The sequence below is a fragment of the Schistocerca nitens genome, chromosome 2, assembly GCF_023898315.1.
Source record: "Schistocerca nitens isolate TAMUIC-IGC-003100 chromosome 2, iqSchNite1.1, whole genome shotgun sequence".
NCBI classification, from domain to species: domain Eukaryota; kingdom Metazoa; phylum Arthropoda; class Insecta; order Orthoptera; family Acrididae; genus Schistocerca; species Schistocerca nitens.
This window is the reverse complement of record NC_064615.1, coordinates 699882464-699903840: the sequence shown is the minus strand read 5'-3', so window position 1 is coordinate 699903840 and position 21377 is coordinate 699882464. Positions and strand designations below refer to the sequence as shown.

General features: G+C 37.7%; 1 protein-coding gene across 7 annotated transcripts in view; it reads left to right on the top strand.

The window, feature by feature from the left end:
- The first annotated feature begins 10311 nt into the window (after positions 1 to 10311).
- The window catches only part of LOC126236857 ((E3-independent) E2 ubiquitin-conjugating enzyme UBE2O-like), a 195294-nt gene continuing 184228 nt past the window's right edge, over positions 10312 to 21377 (top strand). For 6 of the 7 annotated variants that reach the window (XM_049946472.1, XM_049946471.1, XM_049946474.1 and 3 more), the window contains exon 1: positions 10312 to 10704. In XM_049946472.1, coding sequence (XP_049802429.1) covers positions 10495 to 10704 — 210 coding nt within the window. In that variant the 5' untranslated portion in view covers positions 10312 to 10494. The remainder of the gene's footprint in view (positions 10705 to 21377) is intronic. The other variant, XM_049946475.1, reaches the window with a different exon arrangement.

The following is a 21377-nucleotide window of genomic DNA, read 5'->3' as shown; positions in this document are numbered from 1 at the left end:
AAAGGTCGATTATTGCGTCCCTTTCCCTCAAAAAATCTACCCCAAAATGCAGGCTACCCTTAAACCCTTTACTACCAGGAATGAGCTCGCTATGGCTTCTTCCCCTATATACATCTCTACCCGCACTTGGAGTTTAATTATTTGTCGCTGTGCACTTATGGCTCCAGTGACTTTACAATTGTTCACGGGAAAAGTCAGCATACGCCTTTTTTTCCCCAGTATTTTGAATAAGTCCATACTCATGACACTGACAGTATCTACGACCGCTTGCACATCAATATTGTTAATTTTAATCTCTATTATCGCTTGTACTTTGTCTTTGTGCTCCTTTATGCACGTGGATGGTTCAGTTATCAATTCATGTCCCATCTGTACCCCGTCATTATACCTGAGGATACTGATTCCCGATGTTTTGTTCGGTGTCGGGCTGCTCTCACTCCAAACCTCAGCCGACGATGGAGAGCGAATCTCGGCTGCATCTAGTTTGTTGAATTATTGCTAGTGGATGGGTGTGGCTGCTCTGTGTCACTGACCTCCACTATGTGCAAGTTGTGTTGCGTCGGCCGCCACGGTTGCGCAATTGGCGCATTTTGTGGTGGCGGTCGTTTATTGTCATATCCTTCACTGTTTGGCCGGTCCGTACTGGGCCTCTGGTTCTGTGGCCAAGTTCGGTTTGCATCATTATAAGTATTAGTGTTCCATGGCCCCCTGGCATTTTTCCATCTACTATTGCTTGGTGGGCCTGTTTCATATCGGTCATCAGACCTCCTTTTCCGGTCATTATTCACCGTCGGACTATTGCCGTTCCGGTCTCTACCTCTATTCCCGTTTTGTACATAATCTTGTCTCCTATTGTTACCTCCGCCGTTTCCATTATTTGGTGGAGGCGTGTTATTTCGACCATTTCTGTAACCGTTTCCGTTACTTCTAGCCTGTTCAGAGGCTGCCTTAACATCCTCCTGAATCAGGTCAATTGAGTCCAGAACAGACAAGAAATGTTCCATATCGTTTTCGGGCACGTGTATAAGTTTTTCCTTTACGTGTATCGGCAAGGGTGATTTCAAAAGTCTGATCAAATCCCGGGATGAAATCTGCTCGTCCCAATAACGGGTCTTATTAATGTACTTCTCAAAATATTTTCGCAAATTGCCTAATCGTGGAGAATACGGCTCTGGATTATATACCTCCTTCCGTAATCTCTCCTGAATGCATGTTGACCAATATTTGGCCAAGAATGCCTTTTCAAATTGCTCATATGTATCGCAACTGTCAGCTGCTTCGGTTGCCCATAATGCAGCATCTCCTTGTATGTAAGACATAACGAACTGTATTTTCTGTGTATGACTCCAAACGCTAGGCAAAATGTTTCTAAATCCCTTGATAAACACTACAGGGTGAACAGATTTCTTCTCCGTTGTAAAGATCTGAAACTGTCGGTTTCTAATCAGACTTTCTTCAATCACTACTTTGGAATGACATTTATTTGTTTCGCTTACACTGGTTGCCTGTCCTGTCTCGCAGTCGCAATTTTTTACTGCTGTATTTATATGCCTATCATTGTTGGACCTGGCTGGCGTGACACACGCCTGCGCGTCGCCGTGCAGCAAGCTGTTTTCTAGCTCGGCAAGACGACGGTTGACATTCCGCTGCCATAGCGGATGTCAGTGTGCACCGCCTTTTTAAGGTCCTTTATTTCCGCGTTGGAGCCCGCGTCTTTGGCTTCAATCGCGGCGTGCACTTGTTCGGACACTTTGTGCTCAATTACTTGCTTTGTGTCAATCTCTAGTTGTTCCACCCTGTTGGTCAGTACACTGATTTCCTCTACGATACTGGCGTTAGCCACTTGGATACTATCTACTCTTTCGCTTAGTTCTTTCACCGTTTTGGGTATGGTTTCATAGTTTTGCTTCATACTAACAATCTCACTTTGCATAGCTTCTAAAGATTGCATTAACTGCAAGTCTCTCTCATGTATGCGTCGATCACGCTCTGCTTGTTTAGCATCACGTTCACTATCGCGTTCTGCTTGCATACATGCAAATTCAGCTACCAATCTCTGGTCACGCTTTGCTTGTTCAGCATCACGTTCTCTATCACGCTCTGCTTGTTTACATGCAAATTCAGCTACCAATCTCTGGTCACGCTCTGCCTGTTCAGCATCGCGTTCTCTTTCACGCTCGGCTTGCATACGTACAAATTCAGCTTGGAAATTGAGCATGCGCTCGAACATAACTCTTAATGATTGCACTTCTGACACCTCACCACTCTCTGGTCCGTGTCCAGTGCTTGCGGGTGGCACAGTATTTCCGCTATCAACTGAATCACTGGGTAGCAGTGGCAACATTTCTTGCCCTTCTGCCCCCAGATTCTCACATTGTACTTCCTGAACTACGTCACTAACATTACTTTGTGTCCCACTTTCTAACTCGGTATCACTACTTACTGACTGTTGTTCATTATCCATGTTGATATCCTTCTGACTACGCAATCTAACCATAGTAAACAAAAGAAATAAAATCTGAACTAAATATCCTATCACTCAGGTTTCACTGACATTATCACACAAGAAATGGTCATTTGTTAATACACACTTACTATACACTACAATGACTAACTACTTAAATGTCCTGTTATTTTAAAACAAAGCACTAACAACAAGCACACCACTAATGATCCGAGAACACTGCACTGAGGCTACTTTACAACCCACAGGACAACTACACTGTAGCTTTACCTTTTGGTGATCTATCTTGGGTGCAGCTGCCCCCTGGTATTGTGGTAGGTAATTAATTTTTCGAAATAATGAGCTCTCTTCTTCAGCTTGCCTCTGGGTATATAGTGTTCTCATGCAAAAAATCATATACAGGTATTACCACACAATATTGGTTATGCAATACATACAATACATGGAAAAATTATTAAATGTTCTCCAACAAAGTTCGACCATAATAATTCCCTAGTTATCTCATGGGCATTTAGTGGCCACTGCATATTCGTGCCCCACGTTGGGCGCCAATTTAACGAAATCGATGCTGAATGAAATTTCGTTAAAGAATAATAAATTTTGCTTTTAAGTTAATTTTCTTTACCTTTACCTTACTTTCTTTGCGTGCGAACTTTGTTGTAGAACCTCACTCTTATTTACGTGTGGTAATAAAAAAATCACTTTCAAAAGAATTACGTACATTTAAAAATTACGTGAACTCATATTAACTGATTAAGAATATTTAGTTGAGAATTAAATCGTTTATATCATTCGGCCTTGGCACACATTTTCTAAATGCAGTGGATTTTTTTGGTAAATAATTACTGATATTATATCCCGGCGTTAACTATAGAACACAAGATTATCTCTATTACAGAAAATGATTAATTATTACCAAGCCGACATTTAATTATCACTGATCAAACCTACTTCGCTATACATTTAAGTTATTTGAAAGAACCAAAATTGTTAAATTTCAATGTTAACTATCCGTCTAAGAATGCACAAATGTGTAACTATTTTTAAAATCTCAGTCAGTCTCTGGATCGCTGTAAAAGAAGAAGAACATTTTTCTTAATTCACTGTTAGATTTTATCTATCTGTTCCCGATTTACGGGTTTGGATGATTTTTCCTTTAGCGGAACAATTTTTAAAATGTGCCGCTGCTGCCACTCGATCGGTCGCGGCACAGCCCAGCAACACCGCTAAAAAATGCTGAAAACTCTTTAAAGAAATATTATAGATGACATGGGCAAGCTAATTTACATTAATAATACACACTTTTGATAAATTCTGATATATTTAGATCAAACAATAATTGAACTCACATTAATTTGTAGCGCCTCCTCTAATGGCGGCTAAATCTAGACAGAGACAAATGACATCTACCCTTTCATGAATCGCTTCAACACAGCTTCTTCTCGCATGCACCTCTACATAGAGAAGACCAAAGAATACGCTGTTCATGGTTCTTTTATACTACTACTGATTATTAACATTTCTTTGTAATTTGACAATATTATTCTCTTCTGGCTAAATTTCATATCTCTGTTATCACAGATACAGACACATCTCGCAATCACATAATAAATATAGAAAAATTACTATCCTAAATACATAGAGAAAATTACTACAAAAATATTACAATAGTAACAAATATTTTTTACAGAAAATTCAGTAATAATTTTGTTCGTTAATTATGGTATATACAACTTGCTCAGAGCGGCGTATATGTTCATTAATATCGTGAGTTTGCCAGGGAACGTTACAGTCTCTGCCCCTAAGATGAGCGACCAGCTTTATTTAGCTCCTGGCCAAACTCACCAGCATCAATTAAAATTAAGCACATCTAAAATAGTACACTGTCTGTGAATATTTTGCTACTGAACAGGAATACTATAATTTCAATAAAGTCGTACATTTAGTTGACTTTTTGGATTCGCTTGTTGGCTCTAGTTCTGCACATCTAAAATAGTACACTGTCTGTGAATATTTTGCTACTGAACAGGAATACTATAATTTCAATAAAGTCGTACATTTAGTTGACTTTTTGGATTCGCTTGTTGGCTCTAGTTCTACATTATTTTAAAACGCAACTGAGAACAACTGACCACAGGAATACTTGATTTAGGCCACATCTGTCTCGTGGGCCACCGTTTGACGACCACTACACAAGAGGTAGCAATATAGCGTAAAAACTGTAGGGGAAAACTAGACATTAGAAAAACATCTAACAAATAACTGAGGGTGTAGGGCGCAAGTGCAACTCTCAGATTAAGAAGCTGGCACAAGTGAAGCATAGAACCAGTTGGCACACTGGTTTAAATAAGAGGATACTCGCTAATTAGCTACGTGTCATGTTTTTGGAACACCTACAGTTTGATGTGCCAGGAATCCATTTCAAAATGCTGCTGCAGCATAGTTTCTTAAAACAGAGTCTTGACAGTGTCATGAAATGCAGTAGAAATCCAAAAAATAGCGTTGATTATCACTACTTTCCCTATAACAATCAAATTCTGACCTGTGACACTTGTCACAAGCATCCTTGTACTTATCTTTTCAAAGCTTTGAGCCAAGTTCGTACTAAATATCGAATATGATTTATCTATATGCATATGAAAAGCTTGTACAAGGTATTTATTAGCAATATAATGATATTCCAAATCTGCAGAATATTTAAGGCCAAACTTTATGCCATACCAACATCGTGTCACTGTGGACATAATGTATGTTAGTGATTAAACTCTGTTCTGCACATCTGAATACTCACACCATAAATACTCCTACTCTACGAATTTTACTTTTAAAATATTTTATCCAGTCCAGTGTCATCATCGTTAAACGCAGTTAAACCATACGATAGCGTTGAATATCATACATGGATGAACCTGTGTAATTTCGCTTTATGTCAAGCTATGCTACCATACCATCTTAGTGTAGGGTGTATAACAATTATTATAATAATTATGTGTTATTTGTGGTTGAGTATAATAATTATGTGTTATTTATGGTTGTTCAAAGCAGAGATCCGACAGAATAATATGTTAAGACTTATTATAGGTTAAGTGAACATTTTAGAGACTTTGACACATTAAGCTACAATACTCGGAAGCGGCAGCAGTCGAACAAGGAGGCTGATGGCCAGTGGAGTTTGTACAGCACCAGTCAGCACTTCGACAGATCAATGACCAAGCAGACAGGCATGCTTTCAAAGAGAACAATGACCAGCGCAGTTCGCACATCAGCAGTCGATGCTCCAGAACTGTCAGTATACTGAACTCACGTGCATGATGTATCTGGCAATGTGGTGGAGGACGACAGGGCGATGCCCGAACATGCCAGCATAGAGATAAAACATGAAAAGCCGTCACAAGTGTCGACATTCGTCACATTTCTGCCCAACATGAGAAGCATAGATCAACTCCTAAAGAGTCAGTTGCCGCCCAAGAAAATTCGCGACATTGGCAAAAACACCGAATAAATACTTCTGACAAATGGACATGAGGAGGGTCCTTTGAGGGGAGAAGGAGGAGACGAAGAATCGTCGCTTGGACGGACGAACTGACGGTTAGTCAGCGGACATCATACTTCGCTGCAACGACTTAGTCACTACGTTGCTCGACAGAAGAAGATGTCGGCACTGCATCAATAGGTCAACACGGAAGTGCCATCCCAGATGTTACCAGAAAGAAGTTCATGTGGTACTTACCCAGGTGACTGATGAGGATGAAGGGACTGCAGCCTCACCAAATGGGCCCTGTGAACCTACTGGTTGATGACCTCCGCCAGAAAACGCCGAACCTGAAGGTTGCTGGTTCGATTCTGGGATGGAACACTGTGGGCTACGCCATATCCGCTTATTAAGGGGGGTAGGACGTCAAATGGGCCGACTTGGAGCAGGAGAGACACCAAAGGACATTTCAATTTGCACTGTGTATACTTTTAGAAATAAATTCATAAAACTTTGTCAGCATGACCAGGAAGGATTCAGAATTCACACTCATAGCAGTGGAAGTTCGAAACCATAACGAAGTAATTTTTTTACATGTGAAATTTCATCATTTTTTTCACTTACTAATGGCAGCATTTCTTGCTATAGGTACACTTCTCTTCATAAGTAAGAGAGATTCTTCGATGAATTTTGCACAGCATACAAACCATACTTAAAGGTGTATGAAATTATACAATTTTCCAAATCCATTAAAAACTGTGGTAAAAATTGAGGTAATTAACTGTAAAATTTGTGTTTTTCCTAAACATGAAGTTTGAAATATAACAGCACGCTCGTTTTTTCATAAATTAAATAAATTCTAGAGTTTCGTACACCTGTAAGTATGGTACGTATGCTGTGCAAAATTCATCGAAGAATCTCTCTAACTTATGAAGAAAAGTGTACCTATAGCAACAAATGCAGCCATTTGTAAGTGAAAAAATAATGAAATTTCGCACGTAAAAAAGAAAATTATTTTGTTATGTTTTAAAACTTCCACTGCAATGAATGTGAATCCTGAATCCTTCCTGGTGATGCTGACAAAGTTTTATGAACTTATTTGTAAAAGTATAGACACTGGAAATTAAAATGTCGTGTGATGTCTCTCCTGCTCCAAGTCGGCCTGTTTGACATCCTACCCCCCTTAATAACGCAACGAGCAAATTCACAAGAAGAGGGTCACAGGCACGGTACTGTGTGAAACAATACGCGGCCTGGTGCTCCTCTGCAACACGAGCCGTCGCCCCATCAGCGGTCACTAGAACCTGCACACTGCGACCCCATGCCGCACTGCTGCCACGAGGAATTGAGCGAGTTAAAACACAATGTATTACTCTGTTTGTTACAGGTCTTATGTGTCAATGAAGAACTGATAGTGGAACTACCAATTTTTCACTCAAATGTCACTCACTGAGCCAAGGAAAGAACCCATTACACTGCTCTCAATGTGTCGTTTTCTCTCCCGCCATCCCTGACAAAATAATGACCTTTGCTCCCCTCTGTTATGGGACTCAGTCTCTAGTGGCACTAGACCCTGATCTGCTACAATAGCAAGTCCATGATGCCTCTTGTTAAAGCACAGATCAATCACTTATTCACACAGTTGTCCTTACTGAAAAGACTGCTGACTTGCTTTCATACATTATATACGGAAAAAAGCCATGTGGATCACCATAGATCACTCTTTTAACATTACAGTACACATTTCTGACTCTGTTAGCCTTATTACATTTTCCCCCATGTAGTACTATTTTAATATTGATTTTGTTATAATGAGTGCTTTGTCAGTTCTACAAAGTGGTCCAGTTTCTCTTCTAAAGATGTGTCATAGACAACCAAAAGCGTTCGTACGATCTAAGAAAGGATGCCCCTGCTATAGCTTGTGTGTGGGTTGGGAGGGGGGGGGGGAGATTAAACTGAGGGTATGTAGTGTTTTTAATATTTTTGAAGATGAATGGCTACTTGCAAGTAGCCAAAAAAAGTTTCAGTTATGACCCTTTTAAACACCTGCGTAGTACCAAGTTTTAAATCATTTGCTTTAAAGGAAAACAGCTAATTACACTATATTTTTTTCCTTCCTTGGGAGATAGGGGGGAGTCCACTCCTCCCCTTTATCCTGGAGTATGGGCACCCTTCGATTTAGGAGTGTGCTACATACCCTACAAATGTTTTTGATAATATGAAGGCGATGACTGCTGTCTCTCATTTGTTTCTACATCATTAACTAACCGACTCATTAGCCACATATTATAATTTTTATTCCTTCTGGAAGTTTTAAAAACTACATATTAATCTAGTATTACAACTTCTCTTTCGTTTTGATTTCGATATACCCATACACACATGTTTCTTAAGGTCGGTCGTCAAGCAAGGACTTGTCTGCACAGGTGTGTGTTCATGCAATAAATCACATACGACACAGTATCAAACAAGATCTGTTACCTATATAGACCTTAGTATCAAATTCTGCTGGCCTGCCATCAGTCGGTCTAAGAAGCTTCAGTGGCAAGTGGTTACACTCTCGCAAATGATATTTCAGTTCACACCACTAACTCACAATGCAAGAAATTGCTCTGTGGTCTGTGTTCGAAACTAGACTTAAGATATTAATAAAGCGTCATAAGTGGAAAGAAAGTTTTAAATTGGCCTAGACAGTGGCTCCTTAAGCGACGGTAGTGTTCACATATTAATTTAAAAATGGCTCTGAGCACTATGGGACTTAACTTCTGAGGTCATCAGTCCCCTAGAACTTAGAACTACTCAAACCTAACTAATCTAAGGACATCACACACATCCATGCCCGAGGCAGGATTCGAACCTGCGACCATAGCGGTCGCGCGGTTCCGAACTGTAGCGCCTAGAACCGCTCGGTCACCCTGGCCGGCCATATTAATGTACTTCAAGAGTTACATGGCGAACCCGGCGCCTGATGAAGAAGGAGACAGATAAATATCTATTTACGCTCGTAACTCCTTGTATAACACAACAAAAGACTTTTATGAAGAGAGTAATTTCAACACATTAACGGTTGGCAGCGACAATGGCATTCCTGGCAACAGGAAGATTTAGAATTTTCGACAGCAATGTCCAATCAAGCATTGAGCAAAATAATGCCTGACACATGCAAAAGTATGTACACTGTCCCAAAGAAGGAGTCATGAAGGCAAGCGAAGTATCTCAGTTATGTAACATGTCAGCTGTGAAAATTTAGAGATAATACGTTTTAGAATTTTAGAAGTCTTTTTAAGTCCATATCTAGGTTTTATGTGATGTCTCTAAATCGGTTAAGGCAGATGCTGGGATGGTTCCTTTCAAAGGGAATGGCACATCTTCTTCTCTGTACATTCGCAATCCGAGCTTGCGCTTCGTCTCTAATGAACGTCCTCATCCTCCTCCTCCATTCTGAATTCTAGATAGGGACTCATAGTCTAACAAAAAGTTTTACTTTTGACATTGTGGTAGCTGTTTATATGTTTGTGTTCCATTTTGTAGTAAATGTTGTGACATGCAAATGTAAGAACAACAATGTCCCTTAAGACACTGCTGCAAGATGTTTCTTTACCAACTTAACGCAGTATTCTGACTGCACTCGTCTGCATAATACTTTTATTTTATTTAATCGTCACTGCCACGAAATATCATGACATAGGAGAACTTTGAGTGAAAAACAATTTTATTCCCTAACACCATGACGAGCGCATATCAACGATTTTAGATTTCACTTTGTACGAAATCCACACATCATTTGTCCACGCATAATCTCACATTTGTTTGCCACAGATTTTAGCAATTTTGCTCAAATCTGCAACTCCAACTTCAAGGATTGCCCACATTTCATTTATGCGCAAATCTCCTGTCCACACGGTAAGATCTTCCTGCGCACATTTGTTGTGCGCAGATATTTGCGCATGTGGAACGTGGCGTCTGCACCGTCCGTAGCTTCTGCATGCTTGTACTATCTGAGATAATGTCATTGTATAGGTTTACAGTAGTTCAAAGATACGTGGGGATGTAGCCCAAACTGCGAAGGAATCGTTTCGATTGAATAGTGACGTCCAGCTTAGGAATTTAACACGCATTCATTATATTCGATTAGATTGTTTCGTGAATTTGTTGCTTGTAATCTTTGGCACAAATTGCAAGTTTTAGAGACAAATGAATTTCCGGCATTGACATTAAAATCAGAAGCTGTTATTGTACTTGCGTCCAAACATATTTTAAGGTGTTAAGGGACACATTTCACTGGGAGTTAATTTTGAATTTATTTTAATAACCACAGAGATTTAATTACAAATCGACAGATCTTTGGCTGTACAGTCGTTTTGCATTTGTCATAGCTCCTTTCATCAAAAGAATGTTTATTTGCCTGTATTAATTGTTTTGAGCTAAGTAAGGTTGGGGAGGAAATTATACTTTTTGGTTTTATAATGGTATAACCGTTTGCAAATCGCGTCAACAGTGTCTTGTATTTGGTTCGATCAGTTAATTTCCTGTCAGTGAGTACGGAGTGAAGACCATCATGGCTGCGGAGCACCAGTATTTCTATGAGGATGAAGTTTATAGAGTTAATAAGAAGGGCAACATAGAGTTTGGCATGGTTTTGGAAAATTCAGAGCTTGTCAGTAGTGATGAGAATTCGGATGCAGAAGATGGTGGCCGTATGAAGAAAGGGCACATACGTGTTGCGTGGCACCCAACTGGAGTGGAAGAAGTCATTCCAGAGCGAAAGGTAAAAAAAACATGAAGTTGCGTTTTTCTTGAAATTCCAAACATGTCGTGGATCACCTCTCCCTGACAAGAATTTGCAGAGGTTTTTGCATTAAATAACGAAGATCAGTATATAGTTCATCTTTGCCAAATGCGGCGAAGTGAAAGATCAATGTTTTGCATCACTGAGAGTGTTTTCAGTACTGCAACTAACTTGAAGACAACTATTTGTCTAAGACGTTACGTCTCATGTTAGTTCATAATTGTCTTTTCCGACTGTGATGACTGAAATTACAATCTGCCTTCGGTTTATGTTATCTGCGAGCGTAAATTGCTATTGGATGGAGAGGAATCTCACATGGAGTGGTAATTGAAAAGGAATGGACCTATTCACATAAACTGATGATAAACGTCAAGTAACCATTAATTCTCAGGAATACAGAAGTCGAAGTAGTTTTTATCCGTGTCAATTTTCAATTTGTAATTTCCAGTGGGATCCCATAGATTTGTGAAAAGTTGAATTAGGATTGTACTGTGTACGTTCATCAGAAAACATGCTCGCAGAAGGTGCACCGAATGTTTGCTCGGTCATTCTATCAATTCCGATTAATCATTTTCAAGTTGATAACAATAACCTTCTTCGGTGACTGCCATGCAACACTGAATACACTGTTTGTGTTGCCTGTATTTTGAATGCACTTACAGATTTCTAGTTCTTAAATTCAAATGCATATTCCCAAGCAACTGATAAATATCCCATTAAAATCGAGTGAATTAAGAACCACCACCATGTTTACTGCACTCACTGTTTAATAACAAACATATCAGTTGCTTTCATTTTGAAACGCTGACTTTTCATTATTTTGGTTTGAAAGCCTGTGACCTGTAGTACCTTAGTGATATATTCTATAAATTCATGATTATAGTACGGCTAAATAAAATCACATATGAAATTTATTGACTCTTAATTTTATGTAAACAAGGCTGCCATGTAATATAAACTTAATAGGTGACCAAAGCTGATTCACTTGGACAAGGGAATAGTGTACCGCCCTTGCATTTTTCGAAGTTTGTGCTGTTTATGTACATGATATGCATTCTCATAGACATGTTTTCCGAATGTACCTTATAACTTTAGTTTTTATCGTGAATGCTGCATTGAAGGTGACATTCAAGATTGGGGAGAGCTCAAATAAACCTGTAGCCACAACCAAGATTTCAATGTGACCCAGTGTCAGCTACTGAGTTACTTCAATGTTTCTGAATGGTAACAATATAGCACTTTTTGAAGACCTCCTATTAATGTAGTGTACTGACAAAAAATTCTTGGATATGTAACAACAAAAGCCATCTGCCTAGAGTAGACCTGCTCTGTGTAAACTCAGTATTTTTGCCATAACAATAATTACCATTTTTGATGTCATAGAAATCTGTAAATTAACAAACTAATTACAACTTTTTGTTAACTTTTGACTATCGGCAAACCATTGCAGTTTTGAAGCACGGTGATTCCATATCAAATCATACAGGTCAAGAGTGAATGTGTCGCATCATTATTTGTTGAAGTTCCACATGATACTGCTCCAAAACTACAATATTTTGATTTTCTGATGATTTGTCAAAATGCTGCAGACTTCTCTAAATGAGAGTATTTGTGAAAATGTCATAATGAAAAGAAAAATTGTAATAAAGAAACCAAAAGTGATAGAAATCAAAATTTTTTTTCCATAAATACTTTGTTCCCAATACTAAGAGACATGATTAATACAAACACACTTCTGAGCTTTTTCGAATTTCAAAATTACGTTTTGAAAATATGAACAGACACAGAATGTTAACTGTCATGAGAAATGACAAAGTGGAAGGACTGCTAACTGTCATCAATGACATTAATGCATGAAATTCTTAAACTGTCAAAATATTTGTACATAAAGATGAAAGGATCTGAAATTTTTATTTGGAAATTATTTTTCTTCAAAATGCCTATCGGAAATGTCCTAAAAATTTCATGGTATGTTAGTTGGTCATTGTACTTAGTGAATGTACAGTCAGAGTGAGCAATACTTGTCTGTACAAAATGTGAGAATTTTGTAGGTAGACCTAGCTCTATTCTCAAGGTCAAAAAATCATGGACACTCAAATATTTAAATTGATAGCTTATTTTAAGTAAATGTGATGCAAAACAGGTATTTCTGAATGAGTGGGAAAACAATTCATAACTTTGTTCGAAAGCATTTTATAACAAAAATGAGATGTAGACTATTTGTACCCATTTTTCTTTTTTGGGTATTATTCACAAATCATTATTGTCTTCTGTCATGATTTTACTATTTCATGACTTTCCATGATTTAAAATTGCCTACAGTGTAACGATCAACACTGCACTGTTGAAGACAGTTCATTTGTTTTTTTCATCTGCTTCTCGTTGAACTTGTATAGCAGAGCTGAATTTTCCCACATACAAGGATGATCCAACAAGAGCAGTACTTGGGAAATGGAAACTGCACACTGATCTTTTGTGATGGCCTTTTGAAAGTGTAATTAGGACCATGAGGTGTTGTGAAGGAGACGGAGATATCTTGCACCTCAAGAGAGAGATCCTTATCAGTTCCATCCCCAAGAAATGAAGGTGCTCATGAGAAGTTCCATCCCCAAGAAATGAAGGTGCTCTTGACAAAGTCTAATGTATACTGTGGTCTCTGCGTTTCACATGCAGTAACAGGCTGCATTTCATGGAGAACCATCTTTGTAATGTATGTGCCACTCTGAGATGCAACCCAGTAGTCACTTGACTGAATTCATACCACAGGCTTCATAGCAGACCACTCTTCATTCTTTTTTTTTTTTTTTTTTTTAAACATAATTCCTTTAATGTATTTTCATTTAGAATTAAGACATTCATGTTTGTTACTAATGTTGATATGGTGTGTACAAATCTAGTAGCATCTCTTAAAGCATCAACAGCTTCATGCTGGAGATTAAATGTTGTTTCAAGACGTTTACAGAGGCTTCTTACCCCATCACATGCACTTTTTCCATGACCTGTTGCTGAAAATATCTTTTTTTTTTTTCTCTCTCCATTAATTCCTGTACTACCATGTTGACCAAACTCATAAAGCTGAAAGTGGTTTTTAAAATGAGATTCTGCAGCATCAGTTACATATACATGTTTAGGAAATGCGTGGCCTCCAGATACTATTTCATCAATTATCATGCTGACAGTGCAGCATGTATGTGCACTGTCATGAATGAAATCATCACTGACAATAGCAAAACAGTGTGATGTTCCAAGGAAGCGAGCAACACGTGTATATTGATACCTGTGAAGTGTGCCAGTGGTAACTTTGAATTTCATTCTGCAAAGCAACAGACCCATTCTCAGCAAAGTCTAAATGAAGAACTAATGTGTCAGTGTTCTGTGATGTGGCTGATTTTACTTCTGCTATGTCTTTGAATCATCTTAATATGATGATGGTGAGCTATTCCTTTCATGACCCAACACCTAACCTCTGTTACAAACTTCTCTGGCTCTGCTGTCTTCTTCACCAACTCTCTGCCCTCCCACTATGTATAGGTTACGTCATTATCAGTATCCTGAAGGTGTAATGTTTCTATAGTCAGCACTTCAGCACAGGACATGTTGCACACTCGGGCTACCAACATTTTATCTTGCGGCTCGTGTATGCATGAAAGCATCAGGTCCGTCCATCTCTGTCATTGCTTATGGTGAAACAAACAAATTTCAACTTAGTGCAGTAAATCCTTCACTGGCTGGCATTTTACCCATTTTGATTGTAAGGAGTAGAATTTTGTGACACCAATTTTTAAATTTGGGTTCTCCTTTTGCATTATGAGATATGTTTCTCGTATTGATCTTGTCACCTATCTTTTTACCTTTTCACAATTTTCACTAACTGAGATAACATCAGCTTGGTTAGTACTTCGCCTGCTGCACTTTTTGTCTTCACTTAGATAATATTCCAGAGCAACAGTAAGTGTATTATCTTGCAATGGATTTCCACAGTAAGAATCTGGGCATGCCTAAATACCTTTCTCATTCTTTATTTTACGAGCTTTTGAAATCAAATAATGTGAGGAAGTGGGTATGTATTTCTGTATCTGCTGCTTTGAGTAGCTATCTGGTATCAGTGTTAGTAACTGTACCTTCTCCTGCAGAGATAGCAGTATTTAGCTTTAGAAACCACACATCACATTTCGATGCACCAAGTGCATCTACATTATACACTTCACACTTCGATGCACCAAGTGCATCTACATTATACACTTCACAAAGTTTAGAAAATGTTGCTTGTGTAAAACGTGTTTCAATTTCTTCAACTTTTCTTTTTTCATACTGTTTTCTTCTTGTGCTTCTTACCTTTTCTGGACGTTTGGGGGGGGGGGGGGGGGGATGTGGTAGGGGCCACAGCAGAAATACTAACATTCAACACGTCAAAAACTTCAAATCCAGGAATACAAACATCTGCACTGTCTTCTTCAGCTTCACATTCGGAGGATGGTAACGAAGGGTTGTCACTCAATTTCTTCTTGCAGTGAGTGTAGCAATTCCTGCACAATGGCTGTGATGCTAGCACCGTTTCTTAAGGACCAAGATATTTCTGCAATACCTCTGACAGATTTCCAACAACTGTGAAGCATTCACTCCACCATTCTTAAGCACTATCCTCTTGTGTCTTTTTTTCATAGTCTTCAAGCCTCACTCTTTCACTGTTGTATTCTCTCATTGATATTGTATCTAACAAAAAGTTCAAACCAAACACAAAACACAATGCAGAATTGTTTATGTGCAAGTTCTCACTAGTTCATTATAAACAGAACAACACTGGAAACGGTGTTGCCAATATGCATATTTTATTCTAGAAATTCAGTGATGTGAAATATGTAGAATGCTGAATTTTTTTAGCACTTTACACAGATAAATATTGCCCACTGTGTTTGCACTGACTACTAACATATTAACCAACAATATTTTGTGTAAGTCTCAAAAGTTTTCGGACAGCGGTTTTTGAGTAAATAATTCTTAAAAACTTGGGCGATTTTTAAATTTTTAGTAATAAATTTTTACATAGTACAGATTGCTGGAGCAGAGAAGATACTGTTTACAATTACATCAGTAGTATTTGGTAACATGACAGAAAGATAGTGTTCTGTGACTTTCCAAATTAGAAAAAAAAAATTTTGAATTGGAAAAATTAACTTAAATTTCGTATTTTCATCTTAAGTTTGTAAGTTAAAGGAAGCCCATTATTTCAACAAACTGAGAGCTTTAATACAAAACCTCTGCCAAGTCTCCAGTACTTTTGGACCATTCCACATCAAAGGGACGAATATTAAAAGTGTCCCCACTCGACTATCTTCAAATCTAATGCAATTTGGTGTGAAGGTTCTATATGGTCTTTGATGGTTATATATCAAATTTCAGTTCAGTATCTTCAGTGGTAGTATTTTTAAGGGCCTTTAAATAGAGGCTACTCACCCTCGCATCATGTATGATTGTGCAAATGTGGCAAGTTTGCTAGGGTTTTAAAAAAGTAATAGCACACGTTTGGTCATTTGCTTTAACATACATCGACAACTTTTTATGGTGAATCACACCCTGGTAAAAATTTGGAATTTAGCCACACCTAAATATAGATACAAGCCTCTAAAGTGGCTAAAAAGTTCGTTGTGCTATTCTGAGGGCCAAATTTTGACTGACCTTTTCTACTGTTCATATGAACTGATCACAGCAAAACTTCAGAGGGTTATTCCTATCTATGATGTCTGTATTTGGATCCAATTTAAATAACATTGGATGCCTAGAAGAAAAAATATGCAGCTGCGAAGTTGGCCAAATTTTAGGATTTTTTTTATATTTTATTTTATATTTTTTTTTTTTTGGGGGGGGGGGGGGCAATATTTCAACTGTGTCTTATTCAATCTTATTTTCCATTACCACAGCTGGAAAGAGCATGCTTTAAGATTTCAAAGCAATATTGTTTAATTTCTGGACCTTGCATATTGATGAGTAAGAATACCTATTCAAAAGTAGGAAAAATGAATTGTCTTTAAATACGGAAAATTAACACAATTTGAAGTTGTAAATCAAAAAATGTGTAATTGTAGTGCCTTAATAGTATACGATTTGTCTGCATTTTAGGGAACATACCTGTGGTAATAAGTGTTTTTACATTATCTTACAGTGTAGAATATAAATATAATAAAACCTCAGAAAATGCTGTTAAGGTCATAAAATCTAGATGATCATAACGCAATTTTATGTTGTTTAGAATGTTTTAACCCTAAAATGCATGGTTGTGTATATATGCATTGTCCTTCAGTTTCCATTGACATTATAAAGCAGCAATAATTTTTTAAGGCTCTATCTTCACAGCAGTGATACCTTGCTGAAATACCACTTTCAGTTGTTGCTTTCATTATTGGCAAGTTTCACTGTGTCAGTCCTCTGTGAGGTGTAATCTTTAGTGTTAACATTGTACAGTCTTAGTATTGAATACTGAGTGTTGGAATAATCAATAATCATTGTTGTAAGCACTAAAACAATGTGTTTTGATGGCCTAGTTTGTATATTTTATATACAAACAAGACTGAATCTTCTTTGCTTCAAAGCTGGATATTCATAAGCTTTCAAAATTGCTTGTTAGAGATCAAAAAACTATTGTATAAAATGAACAAAAGAGACCCCTTTACCGAGCTATTTTGGTGGATCAGGCGGAGCTGATAGTCATAAGTCATCACCATTCTATTATGACAAGTCAATTACAATCAGTTAAGGAAACGCCACCAATGGACAAGGAGCTTCTATGATGTAGGTCTAGGCTTGATTTTACTGAAGATGTCCAAATTTGTCCATACCATGTTGCCTTGTTGAGACAAGATTTTAGTTCCTGCAGATGACTTGCTGCAACCCATTTGGTAAAGAAAAACATGTAACCAAGAAGACTTTAACAGCAGTGACCATTGCAATGTCTGATGGGACGAAATTATTGACTGAAGTGTTTAAACTTGGTCAGAAAAATTTCTACCAAATGTAGACAAGAAGTGGTCCAGAAAGAATCGTCCCACCATGATAAGCAAGAATCACCATCCACTGAAGAGTTGAATGTTGTTGAAGCTTGCTTTACTGGTAATATTTCATTATCGTCATGTGGAGAGTCACCATTAAAGGTTCAACAGATTAGCAAAAGCGATTCATTGGATTACATAAAGCGCATAGTTCTGAAAGCCTAAGGTAGCATTACGAAGATAATTGCCACAGCTGCTGGTGAGCCAAGTAGATATTGCTCAGATACTAATGGAAGAGTGCCAAAAATTTAAAGATATGGGTACTTTAATTGAAGAATTTAAGCTTCAGGCTTCAAAAATTTGTAGTAAAGTTCAAATTTTGACCCTGGCCCAAAATAGGTGGACTATTGAAAAAATCGTTAAAGAATTTGCTGTTTCAACTAAAATGGAGAAGTAGTCTAGGAAACTAAAGATAAAAGATGGGATTTTGGCAAAACATGCAAACTGAAAAGGGAAAAAGCTCAACAATGAAGTAAAACAAAATATCCTCTTTTTTTTTTAAAAAAAAATATTATGAGTTCTCGTGTTTATGCCCATGCTAAAAGGAATGTGTTGCAGTAAAAATAAATGGGAAAAAAATTCACAAGCAGAAACATCTGCTCCTTTGAAATCTGAAAGAAATTTTCATTGCTTATTGTAAGTAGTATGGAAATCGGCTGAGCTTTTCAAATTTTTGTAAGTTCAGGCTGAAATGGTGTACGATAGTTGGTGCTTCTGGATCACATTCAATATGTGTATGTGCAATTCACCAAAATGTCTAATTAATGTTGGCTTCAGAAACATCCATCCAAGATGATACAAGGTTTTAAAGGAAATAAAACTGTATGAAGTTTGGAATCAAAAGATTGTAAGATTGTATGCTGCAATGTTGTGCTGAATGTCGAGGAAAAATACAACTAGAGGCTTTTCTCAAAGATCCTTTTAGAGAATGTGACCCTGAAGAAACAATGTAATACCAACAATAGGTCCATACTGACAGACACACATTGGAGACATGTCAGAGAACTGTTAAATACTTCATGGAGACATTGATTTTGAAAATTACCAGTTTAAGAAGCCATCACATGTGACAAAACACTAAAGTTTATACCTTAAGCAGCTAAAAAGAAATCTTGCCAAAAATGAATTAATTATATTTATGTATTTTGCTGAGAATTATTCATTTGTTGTTGAAGTTCCTCTGCAAGGTTTTAGTTAGGCCACATGCATTTGTTATCTTTTTTGGTGGCAAAGAATGTCAGAGTATTAGCATTTGTATGATTAGCAACTGTCTCCATCATGATACCATCACCGTCCATGCCTTTCAAATAAAGTTAATAGCATATTTCACACGAACAAGATGATGACCTCATTAGCTTTATGCACCCACATGGTTCTGCCCGTTCCTTCCACTGGCCAGCTACTAGACATGCCTGCTGGGTTCCTGAGCAACATACTTTCATTACTTTAGAAGCACAGTCACCACCGCCATCACCAGGAAGATAACACAGTTTTCCTCAATCTGTCTTTGACAAAATTGTAAAACTATTTAACCAAAAATGGAACTGACTCCCCCGAATGGGGGACTCTCGGCCCACAATGCCGTACACTCATTTCCATTTCTAGTGCAGTTCATATTTTATGATGGTGATAACCAAAGGTTTGTTAATAAGTTACTGCCTATCTTCATACATTTCCATACCCCATTTTTCCCCTGCCATTCTGTTTTAACATTTTCATATATTCATAAAATGCTGTTTGACTAACATTTCTTTTGAAACTTCCTGGCAGATTAAAACTGTGTGCCGGACCGAGACTTGAACTCGGGACCTTTGCCTTTCGCAGGCAAGTACTCTACCAACTGAGCTACCCAAGCACGACTCACGCCGCGTCCTCACAGCTTCACTTCTGCCAGTACCTCACCTCCTACCTTCCAAACTTTACAGAAGCTCTCCTGCGAACCTTGCAGAACTAGCACTCCAGCTCAGTTGGTAGAGCACTTGCCCGCGAAAGGCAAAGGTCCTGAGTTCGAGTCTCAGTCCGGCACACAGTTTTAATCTGCCAGGAAGTTTCATATCAGTGCAAACTCTGCTGCAGAGTGAAAATCTCATTCTGAAAACATTTCTTTTTTTGTCATTTTTACACTGTAACTTTAATTTTGTCTTATTCGAGTACTAATGGCTGCAATGTCATACCTGCTAAAAGCGAAAACTAGAACAACCACCACCACAACCCACAACCAGAGATGAATTGAAGACACTGCTGGAGTGTAGGAACCATTGTGTGTACACCCCAGAAAAAAAAGACATGGGTATAGTGACAGAATGAGCATTTCAGGGCAAAATGTTGTAACAGAAAAAAAGAATGGAAATCTGTCAGAAGAGATTACATTCTTAGAAGTGCGGTGCTGTCACACTAATGTCTAAAACCAATTATATGCTAGTAAGTGCTTACATTTAACAGTAACAAATCAAAATAAACCACTGGCTACATGAATTCCATTCTTCTTGAAAATCAAATGTAATTTGCTCGCTTTGCAATTGAAGGGTCTGCTACAAAAAAAGAGTTGCTTCAGTTTTCCAAGCTTTTTGAAAATTAAAGAAAAATACTTTTTGAAAATTGGAATTTCGGATTGTGAGTAAAATTTCTTTCTGGTGAAATTCATCAGTAATTATTTCATACTAGAACAGTATCTTCACTGAAAGTTATATCTTAGAGATCTTGGGACACATTTCTTGTAGGAGGTATCTTTCTCATGACACAGCAGTGTCCTGTAGGTTGTTAGGAAATATATTTCATAAGAAATACAATCTAGGCCTACAATCCTTTTATATCATTAATAGAAACTAGTGAAATACAGTACATATTTTGATATTACAAACAGAATTAAATTTTCCAATCTCCAAATGTTCAACATGTAACATGTCCCTCGTATGGTACACTGTCTGTGTGGGATCCGTCTATCACACTGTATGTTTAAAGAAACTGTTTCTGTTATTTCTGATTAATAATTTTATAAGCTGTTAATAGTTTAGCAGAGGAAATAAAATGTGTTCTTTATTGTACATTCTACTAAAACTAATGTGCAGTAGCTACCAGAAATAATAATATATGCATTATGTTTCGTTTTAATTTTTTAGTGTGTTCATATTTAATTTGACGTGTGGAAAATTTTTCATTAATGTTGTTCATTGAAGAAATATTTTTCAGTAATGTGTAATTTTTATTGAACCTATTTCGAAATTATAAAATTTGCACAGAGCACAACTTAATCATAGCTAACACGTGGTTTAAGAATCATGAAAGAAGGTTGTATACATGGAAGAACCCTGGAGATACTAAAATGTATCAGATAGATTATATAATGGTAAGACAGAGATTTCGGAACCAGGTTTTAAATTGTAAGACATTTCCAGGGGCAGATGTGGACTCTGACCACAATCTGTTGGTTATGACCTGTAGATTAAAGCTGAAGAAACTGCAAAAAGGTGGGAATTTAAGGAAATGGGACCTGGATAAACTGAAAGAACCAGAGGTTTGTACAGAGTTTCAGGGAGAGCATAAGGGACAATTGACAGGAATGGGGGAAAGAAATACAGTAGAAGAAGAATGGGTAGCTTTGAGGGATGA